Source organism: Anarhichas minor, unplaced genomic scaffold, assembly GCF_050575085.1.
Source record: "Anarhichas minor isolate MPS153535 unplaced genomic scaffold, ASM5057508v1 ptg000010l, whole genome shotgun sequence".
NCBI lineage: Eukaryota > Metazoa > Chordata > Actinopteri > Perciformes > Anarhichadidae > Anarhichas > Anarhichas minor.
Window position 1 is genome coordinate 16237726 of NW_027466456.1, and position 15382 is coordinate 16253107.

Below are 15382 nucleotides of genomic sequence, written 5' to 3' on the forward strand. Positions count from 1 at the left end.
CACACACACACACACACACACACACACACACAGGGAAACAGACAAAAGATGGAACAGACAGGGAGAAAGAAAGACATGGGAAAACACAGAGAAATAAACCCCAGAGTTACGGCCGTGACTGTGACAATATCAATGTCATCACCAACCAGAGGTCTGAAGGACAAACAGTCTTCAAAGGCTGCTCACCCTACATCCTTCTCTTCACTCTATGGAAAGCTTTACTGTCCATGTCTATCTTTAGCTGGAAAAACACATACGTTGATTAACCGGTCAACATAGGAGAAGAGCCCCATAACCTTTATGGTGACGGAACTTTCCATGACACCCAAGTGGTTTGTGACTGGACGTTCTGTGGTCATATTGGTGATGACCCAGGCCAACAGTATCAGTGTAAACCAGGGCTCATTCTTCTGCAGCATCACCACAGTGTTTCCCACGATCAGAGGTCGTGTCACCCACGTGAACACAACACTCTGGTGATGCCATTGCGTGGTGGGGTCTCTCTCCCCGGGGGCAGGATGTAAAAGGGTCAAAGATCACTGTCACACTAATTATCCTTCCACTGTCCGCGTCATTTACTGGAGTCAAGAGTCTGTTTCCATACAGCGACACAAAGCACGAGTGTAGCTTGTTAAAATCCAGACAGTGGTTCCCAACATCTGGGCCGTGGACTGGTACCAAGGCCATGGGGCATTTGCTACCAGGCAAGAAGAAACAACTAGACATCAGACTAAAAATGTTTTTATCTGTATATTTAGCAAATTCAGCTAGTCATGATTGCTTTTTATCTCCTGTAGCTTACTCTTACTCTTACTCTTGCAAAACTGAGTCTTGATTTCAATGAGTTGACCTGATAAAATAAAAATTATATTGGTACGCTGTAGTGAGGTCGAGCCAGATGCAGGACGCTGACAAGAGGTAGTGAATAGATGAGGAAGTGATGAGGAATGTTTATTGACTGGTTGCAGAGGATGAGGATGGGATGAGGATGGATGGAGGCAGAGGTTGAGGGGAGCTGGTGGATGGTGAAAAGAGGCAGAGGGAGAGTTTGGGAGCACCCAGCTGTTGGTTTGTAGTGATACAGATTGCTATTGAAGTTAAGGGATTTGCTATAGCGGTGGCCGATTGAGGAAACTAATCTCAATATAAGTATCCAACGTTAAGCAATTTACTAGTGTCCAAAATAAGACTTTAAAAATAAGAGTTTGTGTGTGCATTTTACAAGTACAAAACTGTATTCAAGATCTTGTGCTGTAAAGCTTTGGTGAAAGTAATTTAGAGAAATTGTTGTTTGTTGTGGATGAGATGAATGATCAAACATGTATGCCACCTTAAATGTTTGTTATCTTGTACTGCATCACCCCCTTATCTAGCAGCTGTAAAAGTAATATGTTTGTTGGGACATTTGTCATACCTTTATTAACCCTAATGTGTCAGATCGGTGGAAACTCCCGCTGGGCCTGAAACTGGTACATTGGCTATTTACAGAGAAAATTGCTGGTTATGATTTACAGAGCTGGTGGCGGCGAGTGGGGATCGTGTCTCTCGAGCCACAATGAATGCCTGCAGAAAGAATCACAATAAAGAGTGACAAAAGGGGATTTTATGCATGTATGCTCGTCGGCATCTCTGTGCATATAAATAAGACTCACACGCACTGAAGCTGAAAGAGTGATGCAGCATCAACCAGACCACACAAATCACAGGGATTCATTTATTTTTTGAATTATTGCTACCTCTTATGCCTATACTGTATTAAATCAGTAGTTCTGACTTAATGTATAAATAAAACACCATCAAATGAATAAATTCAGGCCGCTCTGACTATATTTTGGATAGATCTGCCACTAAATCAGTTTGTCCACACTCTGACTCTCTCTTTAAAATTCTGCCTACAAGACATGTCTCTAGGTCTGAATTGCTGAAATGTGGAGCTTATTATTTCACGGCCGAGGAAGAGAAAGAAAAAGGAATTCTGCTTGCGTGAAAAAGAGTGTTCGCGGGTCTGTGGACGTGCATACACAAATGAATGTTTATGGCCTCTTGTTTGTCCCTGTGTGCTCGCCATGTGCTTCACGTGTACGATTTAAGTGTGTTTGTTTGTACGCATGGCGGTACATCTGTTACTGCAATGTCTTTGTGTGTAATCCACTATGTTTTATGGATGGCCCAGTTCTCTGTCTGACTGTCTGAAACGGATCCAGTCGTGTGCTGCTTCTTGACTTGTAATGTCTCTCTCAATATCGAGCCGCTGTTTTCTTTCACACACACACACATGATTGAGCTTAAGTTCTCTCTCTATCCCTGGAGTGCAGATATGAACAAAGATGAAAATGTCCTCCCAGTCCTATAATTAATTCTCATGACATTTGGGCTTTGTTGAATACTGAAGAGAGAACAAGAAAAGTGGAGGTGGGTTGCCAGGCGATATCAGCCAAGAGCTGAAATCAAACCTCAAAACTCAAAACGCTTCATTGCCAAGCCTGTGCTTCATTTATGTGGGACACAACAGTGAGAAATTATGTTAGCCACGCTGAGACAGCACACAGCCTAATGTTGTTTAATTTAAGTCCATTTACAAGTTGAATGTCGGCCCAGAGAGGGAGAATTACTTGGTAAACATTGTTCACAGATCAAAAGCAAAGACAAAGGCAGACGTATGAACATATGAGCAGTTAAAAGCAGAGAGCTTAAGTTAGAGCTATTTGTGCCATTTTAGAAAGAGGCAGTGAAGTCCAGCCAGAAAGGACGGTACTATAATTGTCTCCCTTACATATTAGTCATTTGTTATTTGGAAATCAATGTTATACTGAAGATGATGTACATGCAAACGAGTATATTTTATTTGAATAGAAGAAGATACATGCCTGTAGACACACGGGTCAAAGGTTGCTTTAAAAAGGGTTCACGTTGACTAAATCTGTCTACAGACCGACACATAAACACCTGGCAAAGTATTCAAAACTGCTTCTTCTACACAGACTCACAAGGTGAATGTTGCGGACGGTACCTCTGTTACAGAGGGTTTTTTTCTTCTTCTCCTTTTTACTATTCCTCTTTCATCGTTTAGTCATTTGTCATCCTCCCCTCCCCTTGAATTCAGAGATTAAACTGATTGATTTTCTTTTTTCAAACCAGCACAACCCCTTCTTCAACTGCCCCTTCTCCGATCTCTCCGTCCCCCCAGACATACACAGGTCCTATAATGTCAATAATGTAAATGTAATCACAGCTCCTCTTCTCGTCTCTGTAACAAATGAAATTCTGCGTCATTACAATTGCTGTGCTTTAAACTGGAATGTGGTGGTGGGTAATAAAACCTCCAGTTGTCCATGAGTCACATTACCACCACGAATGTCAGCAAAGTCCGGGAAGCAAATCCCGTCCAAGGCTTTATATCTCACAGATTCATTCTCTCTCTATATGTACAGTATATATTCAGGAGCTCTTTGTACCTTTAACAAGTGCAGGATGTTTTGTGTGTAAGAGAATGTGAACGTGTACTCGCATGGGGCACTCAATCCCTGTAACCATGGTGACCAGGTGGTCTGTCCTCCCATGGGTCCTTATTTCATGACAATGAAGAAAGAGAGAGAGAGATGGAGAGAGAGAGAGAGAGAGATGGAGAGATAGAGGAAGAGAGGTGTGGCAGATTGTATGCCATCTCTCTTGGCCAAGCAACACAGGCTATTGTGTTTTTGCATTGTGCTTTCTGTAACCTCGTTTCCTCCTTTGTGTAACAGGGCCTTGGGATCTGGTTAAGCATAGTTTAATTTGCAGTTAAAATGCTGTCAGTATTGGGTTCTTATCATAACCCTAAATAATGGACATACAACTGGATACATTGCTGAACCATTTTCTATTTATTGTCTTGCCTCGTCCAAGTATCTTCCCTTCATCGTCTCTGCCTTGCTCCTCTGGCCTCTCCCCCACTTCCCTGGGGCCACACTCACTAAGCCTTTAGAAGGCATTTCATCTGAAAGGGAAAGGCCAGTGTTTTCCATGTTGCTCCTCTGCCCGAGGACGGTTTGATCTGCATTCGTAAGCATCTGTCCAAAGGGAGCCAGAAAGAACAATAAAAGGCCCGGCGAGGCTCCGAATCTGCACCCGTGACTATAAAAGTTCCCAGAGCGAGCCTTTGGATTGGTTTGATCGGTGCAATAAAATGAAAGTGCTTTTCTTTTTACACGCATGCACTGGAGAACACGAGGGTGTAAAATATGCTATGAATGCAATCAGTATCCCACCGATACAGCAGCTTTACTCTGGAAATCCAGACTGAAGCATTTTCTTCCTATAATGCTTTATTCTCACATTTAGTCAATAGAGCCCGTCTGGTTCTTACTTATATACGAATGAAGGATATGCGTTAGTAAATACATTTAGTAGGAAATGTAATGCTGTCTGTTTTTAAAAACAAATGTTTACTATACATCGAGCAAATCTGTCAGCTGTTAGCAACATGTCCGCAGCGAAATGTTCACCATTAAAATATCTGCTCCTGGAAACTAAAGCATGGTGGTGAGGGTCTTACTTACACACCGAACAGGTCAGGGCTGCTTTTGAAGCACATGACTGGACGTGTACACTTTTATAAAGATGAACATGGGCACTTTAATTCATTTTCAGTCAATCCCACATACTTACTAGCACTCTATGGCTGAAAATAGTCCAATGTTTGCTAAAAGCAACAGTGGCTAACTGCTTTGGGAATTTATATCGATTTTTTGTTGTTGAAGTAATCGTAACCTGTTTTTTAAGAGGGGGGGTAAGGTGGTGCAGTCTTTGGCATTGTTGCCTCACAGCAGGAGGGTTGGCTTGGGCCTTTTTCTGAAGACCTGTTCTGAGGCTCAAAGTGAGTGGCTCCGGCTGTCGACATCTCGGCAGTGACGACACAGCCTAACTCTACAAATGGGCAAAGAGGTGGATCTGCGGTGAAGCTGAGGCGGGCCCGGGAGACGCAGCAGAGCAGGCAGTTAGCGACCTGAAACGTCAGTCCTCTAGTGGCCATTCGAGGAACTGCAGTTTTGGTAGTTCCACTTTGGCTTCATTTCTCAGCACCGGAGGTTGCCACTTGGTGTGGAGTTTGCATGTTCTCTCCTGTTCTCTATCAGGATGGGGTCTCCGACTTCCTCCCACCGACATGCAGTTTACAGACATATAGATTAGGTTAACTGTTGACTCTAAATCTCCCGTATGTGTGAATGTGAGCGTGAATGGTTGTCTGTCAGCCCTGTGATTGACTGTCGATCTGTCCGTGTCAGTAACAAATGGGCTTGGAGCTGACAGATTATGGAAGTCAGAATGTGAGAGACGGACTAACACATTGTTGGTTTTGGTCTTTTTTATGGATTTGTCAGCAATAACACAATTGCAGAAATATATCTCTCTTTTGGGAGGTGAGAGGTTTCCTGGATGGTAAAAAGCATTGCCAATGAAGTAATCAAGGCAGCAATTGCAATTCCACCAAAATGCATTTGGCAAATCAATTGCATTTAAATGAAATGTCTGCAATCGGTTCTTTGGTTTTATTTTGCTTTTGTTGCCAAAACTTCACAGCTAGGGGTATATGAGTAGAGCTGGTACACACACACACACACACACACACACACACATGGACATACACCCACATAAAGACACACACAAAGAGAGATCAAGGGTGGGAGACGAAGGAGATAGGGAGGAGCAGATACGCAACGGGCGATAGGGGGTAACAGTGGGTGCCAGGAGAAAGGGAACTCACAATGATAGAGCTCACGTACTCTGTGTATGTGTGTGTGTGCGTGAGAGTGTTCAGCATGTGGCGATGGTTAATAAGTAGCAGTAGAGTTACAATGATAGATCCTCGGGGCAGGAGATGCGGCTCATTAAAGAATTACACATTCACTTTGCTCTCACTGTCTCTCTCGTTCAAAGCGACTTAAGGCTCTTTCTTTTGTTCAACTCACCCCGAAAGAGATAAAAGTATTGAACTTCATATGAAATGCTGCACGTCAGAGATTATCTGCTGAATAGCTACGTGCACGGTTGACTCTCTGCACTCAAGATGTCAACATACTCGTAACTTCTATCAAGCAAAATCACTATATTCTTATATATTCATCTCCTGTTCGCTCTCTGAATGCCTGTCTATCAACCTGTTTCCTGCCTGCCTGTGTTTCTGTCTGACTCCCCGCTTGTCTCTACACTTGACTGAGTTTGTTCATGCTAATCTGATAAGATATCATCTGTTTATTAGTCCTCCTCTCCACAGTGATGCCGTTATCCCCGCACTTGACCTTTTGAAAGAAGCCCTTGCTTTGTCTCGCCTTCTCTGGCTGCACCTCCAGCTTCACTCCTCGTGTATTCAAATGAGCATTCACATGCCGCACACAACAGCACACAACAGCACACAACAGCACACAACAACAGCCCCATTGGCTTGTGTTGATGTACAACCTTCAACCAATCCCTCTGCCGTCTTCATCCTTTCATCTACCTCCAATCACAGTCCCCCGCTGCATTCAATCTTCAGCTCATTTTTCCCCCTGTGTGTTTCCTCCAAAGGTTTTATGATTCCACTGGAGGCTCTGTTCAACCTCAGCGAGCATGACCTTGGGAAGATGCTTCTCTGCAAGTCAGACCGTTAACTGTTTTATGAAAACAAGCACTAGCCATTAACATGGATGTTACAGTTTAGACTATGTCACCGCACAATCCATTTTGGAAGAAAGGAGCAGAGGACGGAGATCCAATGTCGATTACTTTTTTTTGGGGGGGGGGGGGGGGGTTAGCCAAATAAATAACTTGATTATGAAGTGATTCACTTTAATTTGCAGTATAGTAAGCAGTTTACAAAGTAAAAAGACATTTCTGTAACATTCATAACATTTTCTTTAGGTTAAATTATATTTATATTCGTCAGTGAGGGGTGTAAAAACAGTGCATTCATATTTCAGGTGAGCAACTGTGCATTGATTGATCTTTCTTCATAAATAATGCATCAACACGTGCCTGTTCTTCTATCAATCCAAAGCAACTAACCATGCAAGCAGCGTGGTTCGAGGGATGGTCAGATGTCAGTCGGTTGGTCCACCACTTTGGTCCAGACTGAAATATTTCAACAACTGTCAGATGGATTGCCACGAGACTTCCTTCCATTCATGGCATTCATGGTTCCCCGAAGATGTACCCTAATAACTTCGCTGATCCCCTGACTTTTCCTCTAGCGCCACCATAAGGTTAAAAGCCTCTCACCATATGTTAGCATGGCTGCAGCCTCTTGTTTAAATGAAGATTTAAAGTATAGTGGAAACACAATGTATTTTTGGATAACCAGTTGGAAGGAAAAACCAAAGAGCCTTTCAAAATAAAACCCCACATTTATTTTCACCTCAGAGTAATCCCTTTAAAATAAGTTATTTTGTGCGCAGCCTTGGAGCTGCTAAAAGAGATAAGAAGCATCACTATCATTCAAGTACAATAAAGTATAAGCTGACTAAAATGCTGAAAACATTGCGGCAAATTACCCACCAGGGACACATTTGATGATTCTAAAATCGAATTCCCGTCTAAATGATTAAGTTGACCAGCAGGCCAATATCATAATACTCTTTCTTTAAGTCCATGAATAACAAGATGACAGAAGTGGAGAATATTAGGAGTTACAGTACAGTTTGTTGGAAGGCTCACTGTGTGCTCAGCCACTGTCATTGGTATTTGGATATATTTCCACTGTGGATTTACTATGATGTTCAAATCACATAGCCTGTTATTTATGTCTTTCCTTTCATCGTCTTTCTTTCCTTCTCAGCTTTTTTATTTTGCTATCATTATATAATTTGATTCTGATAAGTACTTCCTGAGGGTATAATCCACAGTTACCTTTTACCATGCTGTGTGTGTGTGTGTGTGTGTGTGTGTGTGTGTGTGTGTGTGTGTGTGTGTGTGTGTGTGTGTGTGTGTGTGTGTGTTTCCTCCCTGGGGATTTGAGGCTGAAGTAATGAAATGCTCATTACTGATTCAGCTGGAAATGCTGGGGATACATTTACACACCTACACACACCAGCTATCCAGACGCTGTTCAAGGTCACCCTGCATAGTGTGTGCGTGTGTGTGTGTGTAGAGAGAGAGAGAGAGAGAGAGAGAGAGAGAGAGAGAGAGAGAATGAATGTCTGTTGAATACATACAAATTGAGGAGCAGCAAGATTGGGCATAATTGGGGCCTTAATTGACAGTTCTGTACAATACGCCACAGGCATCTGACATCAAACACGATCATTAACGCACATACTCACACACACACACACACACACACACATACACATATTCACTTTTGCTGTCAGTTCACTGTTCAACTCATCCTGCGTCCCTGACAACCTTTCATTTCTCTAACACGTGGACAAACATACACACAAATACCTGAACTACCTGAGGTTACCTTCTGAAGCAAGACAAGACAGTATGAATGCTCCTCTTCTTTGTTTAACACATTAAAATGCATTGATTCAGTTCTGCTTTACACACAGATCATTCTGATAAAAGCATAACTAACATGTCTCTTTGGCGCACAGTGTTTATGGACACACACACACACACACACATGCAGCACACTCACCGTATTCAGCCGGGTTTCGTTTCAGACGGCTGACTGCAGGAATGCATGAAAGAAAATGAATTGAACACAGTAATGCTGAGGTTTCTTCTCTGGAATGTATGTTTTGTGACATTTGTTAAAGGTGAGGCAGGGATGCTAATGTCTGAACATTATAATGGATTAAAGCACCACAGGATGGTGATTTTGGCTGATAATCATTTGGAAGATGAATGTTTTGCTTCTATTATGCAGAAACATCATCAAATAAAAAAAAAACACAAATGATAAATGAATGATTGTTTCAAATATGCTATAATGTGTTTATTGTTTACCAAAGAAATGCTGCTTCTTTCATAGTTGACACAGATGAATGTGCATTTATTTATCCAAATCAAAGTTACAATAAAATAGTGGAGCCATACCGATCATTGTAAAACATGTTGGATATCAACTATAAGACATGTTTTTTTCTTTTTTTTGGCATAAAAAATCTTCACCAAGTCCTTAGAAACCTGTGTATGTGCAGAGAGAGAGAGAGAGAGAGAGAGAGAGAGAGAGAGAGAGAGAGAGAGAGAGAGAGAGAGATTTCCACTGGGTCACCACAGCTCTGATTTACGGCTCTGCTCCACCTGCTTTCCACCCTTACTGTCATCCCTGGGCGAATGCCTCGCTTGAATCCAATTATTTTTATGTTATTATGTCTGAAAAGTATCAAAATTACAAGTCAATGGTGGAGAGGACATGTATTTGCTTGGACTGGAGTGGATGATGTATCACTGTCGCTCTCCTCTTCAGCACTACATGGTTGGCCTTCCTTGTAAACTCTCAGTTCAGCTCCTCTGAGGATGCAAACTGTGCATGAATCGAGGTGTAAGCTGCTCACATGCTGGATGTCAATGAAGAAGGCTGAAACTTTGGGCTGATCCGCAATTGCACTGACCTGGGGTCTGCATCTACCACTGCAACTTCCTGATGCTCCAAATGTCACTCCTGCATTCTTATTATCACACACACACACACACACACACACACACACACACACACACACACACATACACTCATTACTCATTCTAGTAAAGGTTAAACTACCCCATGAGTATATGACATTGTTCATCACTCATCTCTGGCTGTGTGTGTGTGTGTGTGTGTGTGTGTGTGTGTGTGTGTGTGTGTGTGTGTGGACGTATTTGTTGGCAATCTCCAACATGTGACATGTTCTGATTGTTGCTAAGAGACAAACATGCTGAAGGGCATGTAGGAGGAGACTGTGCTCTGCCACCTGTTTTCAGAACAAACACACACACACACACACACACACACACACGGACATGCATATGCACATACAAAGCAGCCTTTGAAAGTTCGAGTGCAATGATTTAAGACATTGAACCTTATCGTACCGTTGTGCTTTCATAGTCAATACATCACGTATTAAGCAAAAATGTATTTGCTGCATTTGGACGTTCTTTGACTATTTTTTAAAATGTTTTGACTAAACAATTAATTTCTTAGTTGGAAAAAAAATGAGCACATTAATTGCTGCCCTGCTACTATTTGTAGTAAAAATGTGGGGTTGACTATTGATCATTTCATTGTTTAATCATTATTACTAATGCTTTAATGTGTAATGTTTTATTGTGGTACTTTATATACTGATAGTTAAATCTATTAAAGCCTTTTTGTATGTTTAAGTAGAAATTAAGTTATTTATGTAAAATGTTGATGTACAAAGTAAATATAGCTGTCAGACAAATGTAGTGGTTTTAAAGTAGTATATTGGCAAGTATAATTAGTTATTCATGTTCTACCTCTGTATTTACTTTTGTCTGCTGTCATGCATATGACACAGACCTGGATCTTCATTCTTCAACAGCAGTTGGCTTAAATGTGCGTTTTGCCTCAAGCATCTTTTTTTATCACAAGTTTTAGTATCATTTTGCATTTAATCCTCTCAAAACACAATTTTGCAGCCTAATTTACCTTCAAATATGAGAGTAACTCACTCACCTTGCTAATGCTCTTCAGTGCAAACTATTAATGAAAATGTTAAGCATTGTTTGATGTTCCTATTGGACTAATTATGGAACAAATAAAACAACTTTGTTCATCTAAACCAGCTCCCAGCAAAAGATATTTTTTTACATAATTCCAATTTCTTGAGAGCTGTGATGACAGAAGTAGCAGATATTGTGCAGAAATTGTAACAGCAAGAATAATGCTATGCTGTTCTGTTCCTATAAAAAGTTCAAACCAAATGCGACACAAAGGTTTCCAGGTTCCACACAAAACAGTTCACGCATACACACACACACACACACACACACACACGCACACACAAATATTTGCACAGCCAAGATCCGAGGGTCCCATATTGCTCCATGCATCTATCTGTCAAGAGAGCACACAAGAAAGGACAGATTCATAATTGGTAAACATTCTGCTGTGAGTAAATCATCTGAATCATCACCACAGACGCTCAAAAACAAAAATATATCATGCGTCTTTGAAACAGATTTCTGTCTTTCCAGAAGAGTGTCTATGTCCGTGGTTTGAATTTCTAACGCTGTGTGTGTGTGTGTGTGTGTGTGTGTGTTTGTGTGTGTGTGTGTGTGTTTATAAGGGTGTTTTCCTGCCTTCTTCATGTCTGTATTATTATGAGATATAATATTTGTGTGAGTGTGTGAACATTAACAACTCACCTCATTCCTCAGCGACTGAAAGAGGCTCTTTGTCTATTGTACTGCAGGACAATGTGTATTGTAAGAGACAGAATCAGATTTCTGCCCAAGCAGGTGTGTGTGTGTTTGTGTGTGTGTCTGTGCCAGGACAGAGCAGGTGAGTATGAGAATGTATCTGGGTGATATGTGTGTGTGTGTGTGTGTGTGTGCATTTAGCCGCCAGCACAGTCTGACTCCCTCTTGTCCTAATCCCTCATTTACCTGAGTTCCTCCCACGAAATGCTGGAGTACTGCCAACACACATAGACACACACACACACACACACACACACACACACACACACACACACACACACGCACAGAAACACACACACACACACCTACATACATGCATATGAAAGCGTCAAAGCAGCTGGTGAAGTCCGGCCGTATGCCCATTAAATGAAGCAACATTTCACACATCTGTGTGTGTGTGTGTGTGTGTGTGTGTGTGTGTGTGTTTTTGTAAGACAGTATTTGTACAAAGCTGCGGATCGGTAGGTTGAAATTCATAAATCTTTCAGGTCTAAACAACAACAAAAACAGCCATAAATAATGCAAGATGTTGTGCAATCATGAGACTAAAAACAGAACCAGAAATTACTTCCACAAACCTTGACTCAGACTGTTGATTTATGGATTCATTTATTCATAGGGATACTAGATAAACTAGATTCTTCAAAATGATTGCAAAGCCCTAAACTTGTTTGGGTTCATTTAATTGATCTTTTCAATGAAATGCGCTGATTGCTTGTAAAATTAGATTAATTAAGTACTGCCTTTTTCCTATCCTCATGTGGTATAAAACATACTTTGTTTTGGATTATGTACTCTACTTGTAGTGCACTCAGAGCTTTGAACTTAAAAACCAACGATAATACAAGTAAATGGAAAAAAAATATTTAAATGAATTATAAGAAATCTGAATTTATACTATATGAGCCCATGCATTTTAAGTATAACCAATTAACTACCAGCTATGGTGAGCTAACTGCATAGGACGCACTTCTAATCAATATGAGTCAGTTGTAACAAACTAACACTACTGGCTGTTATTAAGAATGTGTGAAATCTAGTTAGTAAGTGAGCAGAAAAGTCTAAATCGATAGCTGAAAATGATGAATAATGCTACAGTAAATTAAAGAGAGAGAGAGAGGCTGACGTGGATATTCCAGGATCATTATGTCTCATGAAAACATTAAATAACAAGGACAGGCAGTGCTGATGAAGGGGACGTAAGCTCGTCTGATAGGACAGTACTTGTGTACTCATGCTGTTATGTACTTTCACTGCATCTGTTCAGGTGACCAGACAGGCGATACGTCCAGCGGTCGTAGTCCAGTAACAAAGGACATGGCTCCTCCTCCTCCTCCTCCTCGGCCCGTCCCTCCTCACCACCTCTCACCTCCACAGGTAGGTCATGGCTGTCCCTCCTTTCACATCCATTCTCTCCTTCCCCTCCTCCTCTTGTTATTCTTGTCATATAACATCATCGCACGCTCTCTGTTAGGTGGTTGTTCGAGGCTCGGCCCACACGTCGTCTGTTGAACCTCTGACCCTGGCGACCCTGCTGCTGCTACTGCTGTCGTTATGGGAACACCGCTGATGATGGAGAGACGGTCTTACAGAGACAAAAAGACTAAGAGACAACCACGAGAGCTCTGTGGTGAAGTTGAGTATTTGTAATTCCTGTAAGTACAGGTCAACCACTCTGATTGTTTTTGTTTTGGGTGGGACGAGCTGTCGATTCATCACAGTTGCAGGTGCACTGCATGCATTTCTATGTTACCTGTACTGACCTCCACACGTGTTTGTCTACGTGTATTTAACTCTGATAGGATAGACTGCACAGCACTACTGACTTTTTTTTGAAAAGAGATGTAAATACAAATATATCTATATTATATATTTATATAAAGAATTTCTATAGATAACAACGGCTTGAAGTGTAAATAGAGAATAATATAGAATTGACCAGATTGACTTAGACGTTTAGGTGTGTTTTGTTTAGTTTGACATTGTGTGTCCCTCACAGAGATTAAGATACATGACAGCTATGGTTTAAGCTGAAGGCCTCCTGAGGACGTATTCATTTTGAAGAGAACTCAGCACTCGATGGCCAAAACAATCTATTATGCGACACTTCAGACCACTTACAGATGGCCATGTAGCATAATGACGAATTGGACAGTTTGGCCTGTAGGTCTGTGCAGCTTGAAGCCCATCCGGCACTTTTTCCACATAAACAACAAAACGTTTGCTCATGCAAGCTGGCGATTTTTCATTTTTTTTATTTCTGCAGCAAATATGCTGAGAGATTTAACTGTGTAGCACTTGCTCAACATTTTAATTCCTCAAAAAATGACTCTTTAGTAGTGGAGATCTCTCCTAAGAAACCGTTTCTTCAAATATACCACCTTTTATATTAGTTGAGGGAAAACTGAGTTAACGTTGTTTTCTTCTTAAGCTGCACAGCGTGCAGTTGTAGAAGCACCAGAGGGAGGGATGTAACAGCTTCCATTTCAACTTCAATTTCACTGCCCCGGCCATCCTCGGCAGAGAGCTCCGTTATAAATAAAAGTATCATAAACAATAAAATGCACCTTATACATGAGAAAACTAAGTATGGACCACATGTAACAGCAACAAGACACAATTATCTGGCTGAACTGTCAGTGATTTCCCAAGCTGACATGGTCTCCAAATGTATTAATACAATGATAATATTTAAGGCATCCAACAAAACACTGCATATTTATGGCATGTGTGATACATGTGTTATGAGCTTGTCTCTGTATCCAATGTAGACAAGAGGTGTAGTATCAGGAGAGCCCGGATCCAAACATGTGAATTAACTGTAATTCATGTTAATTATGGCTATAAAGTCCTCCCGCCTCGCTGTTGAATCTCAAACCCCCCAAACTGCACAGCAGGACGGACAACTGGAATACTGATTAATACACTCGAAATGGAGCAAATGAACCCGCTGAAGGACACTGTGCATTTCTGTCTGATTGTGACTGACTTTCTCCTCGGAATCTTCTCACATTGTCCTTTGAATATCGCAGAATTCTCATATAAATCTATTATTTTGCCGAAGAAATGTGACTGACAGTTGAGACGACATAAATATAGCCGACATGTGTGAGTTATCTGGCAGTGAGCCCAAATACCGTGTTAGCTAGCGCGATGCTCTTACACCGATATTTGTCAAACAAGTGTGCTATTATTTGATTCATATTTAAACGTCATACCCAAATGAGATGAGATTTTGGATTTGATCCCACCCCTTCATCTCTCACAGCTCTTCCTATGCGACCTGAATGAACGAAACACCGGATGGGCTATTCACAGACATATTTGAGTTTGGGAAATGTTAACAGAAATACAGCTGTGCTGTGTGTCATTGTCAAAAAGATTTAATTAAATGTACTTTGTCATGGTTTAACAGGGTTTTTTTTGTGTAGAAATCTTAATGTTGTTGTAGCAGTATGCAGGAACACCAGGATGCAACAAACAGCCAGTTAGCTACAGCAGTATGGTTTCTCTCCCCACGCGCTGAAAACCACTGTGCTCATTTAATTTGACTTAACCAGTGACTCTCGTGTGAAACAGAAATAAACCTGCTGTATTACATTGTGTCCTGCTACTCTGCTGTGTCATTCATCTTCAGCTTAATATCATCAGTAATAAATTGTTTTCAAATACATACTGGACTTTGTCTTTTATATGTTGTGTGACGGTCTTAGTGTAAGATGAGCCGCAAATAGGACTGAAATCAGGTGTAAAATGGAAAACATGATTTGTAAATAATACTAATGATAACACGAAACTTCTTTAATTGAAAAATTGTATATGATTGAAAATAAAATATGACATGGAGTAGTGGTCCTCGTGGAGTTAACAGTGTGGTTAAAATTAAAACGTGTTGCTGTAAATATAGGTTTCATACTTCAAATTAAAGATATGGTTGTGAAAAATCTTTAGATAAAATAAAGACTTTCAAATATGTATACATTTTTTTTTTTTTACAGTGTCTTCTACGATCAGAGCATTTCTGAGTGGCAAACATGTTTTGAATCATATAACG

The 15382-nt window shown here is 40.9% G+C and overlaps 1 protein-coding gene across 12 annotated transcripts in view; it reads left to right on the forward strand.

The window, feature by feature from the left end:
* LOC142946832 (glypican-5-like) overlaps nt 1-15001 on the forward strand; it is a 44741-nt gene extending 29740 nt beyond the window's left edge. For all 12 annotated transcript variants that reach the window (XM_076088399.1, XM_076088401.1, XM_076088403.1 and 9 more), the window contains 2 exons: nt 12596-12705; nt 12803-15001. In XM_076088399.1, coding sequence (XP_075944514.1) covers nt 12596-12705; nt 12803-12898 — 206 coding nt within the window. In that variant the 3' untranslated portion in view covers nt 12899-15001. The remainder of the gene's footprint in view (nt 1-12595; nt 12706-12802) is intronic.
* Nucleotides 15002-15382: the final 381 nt, after the last annotated feature.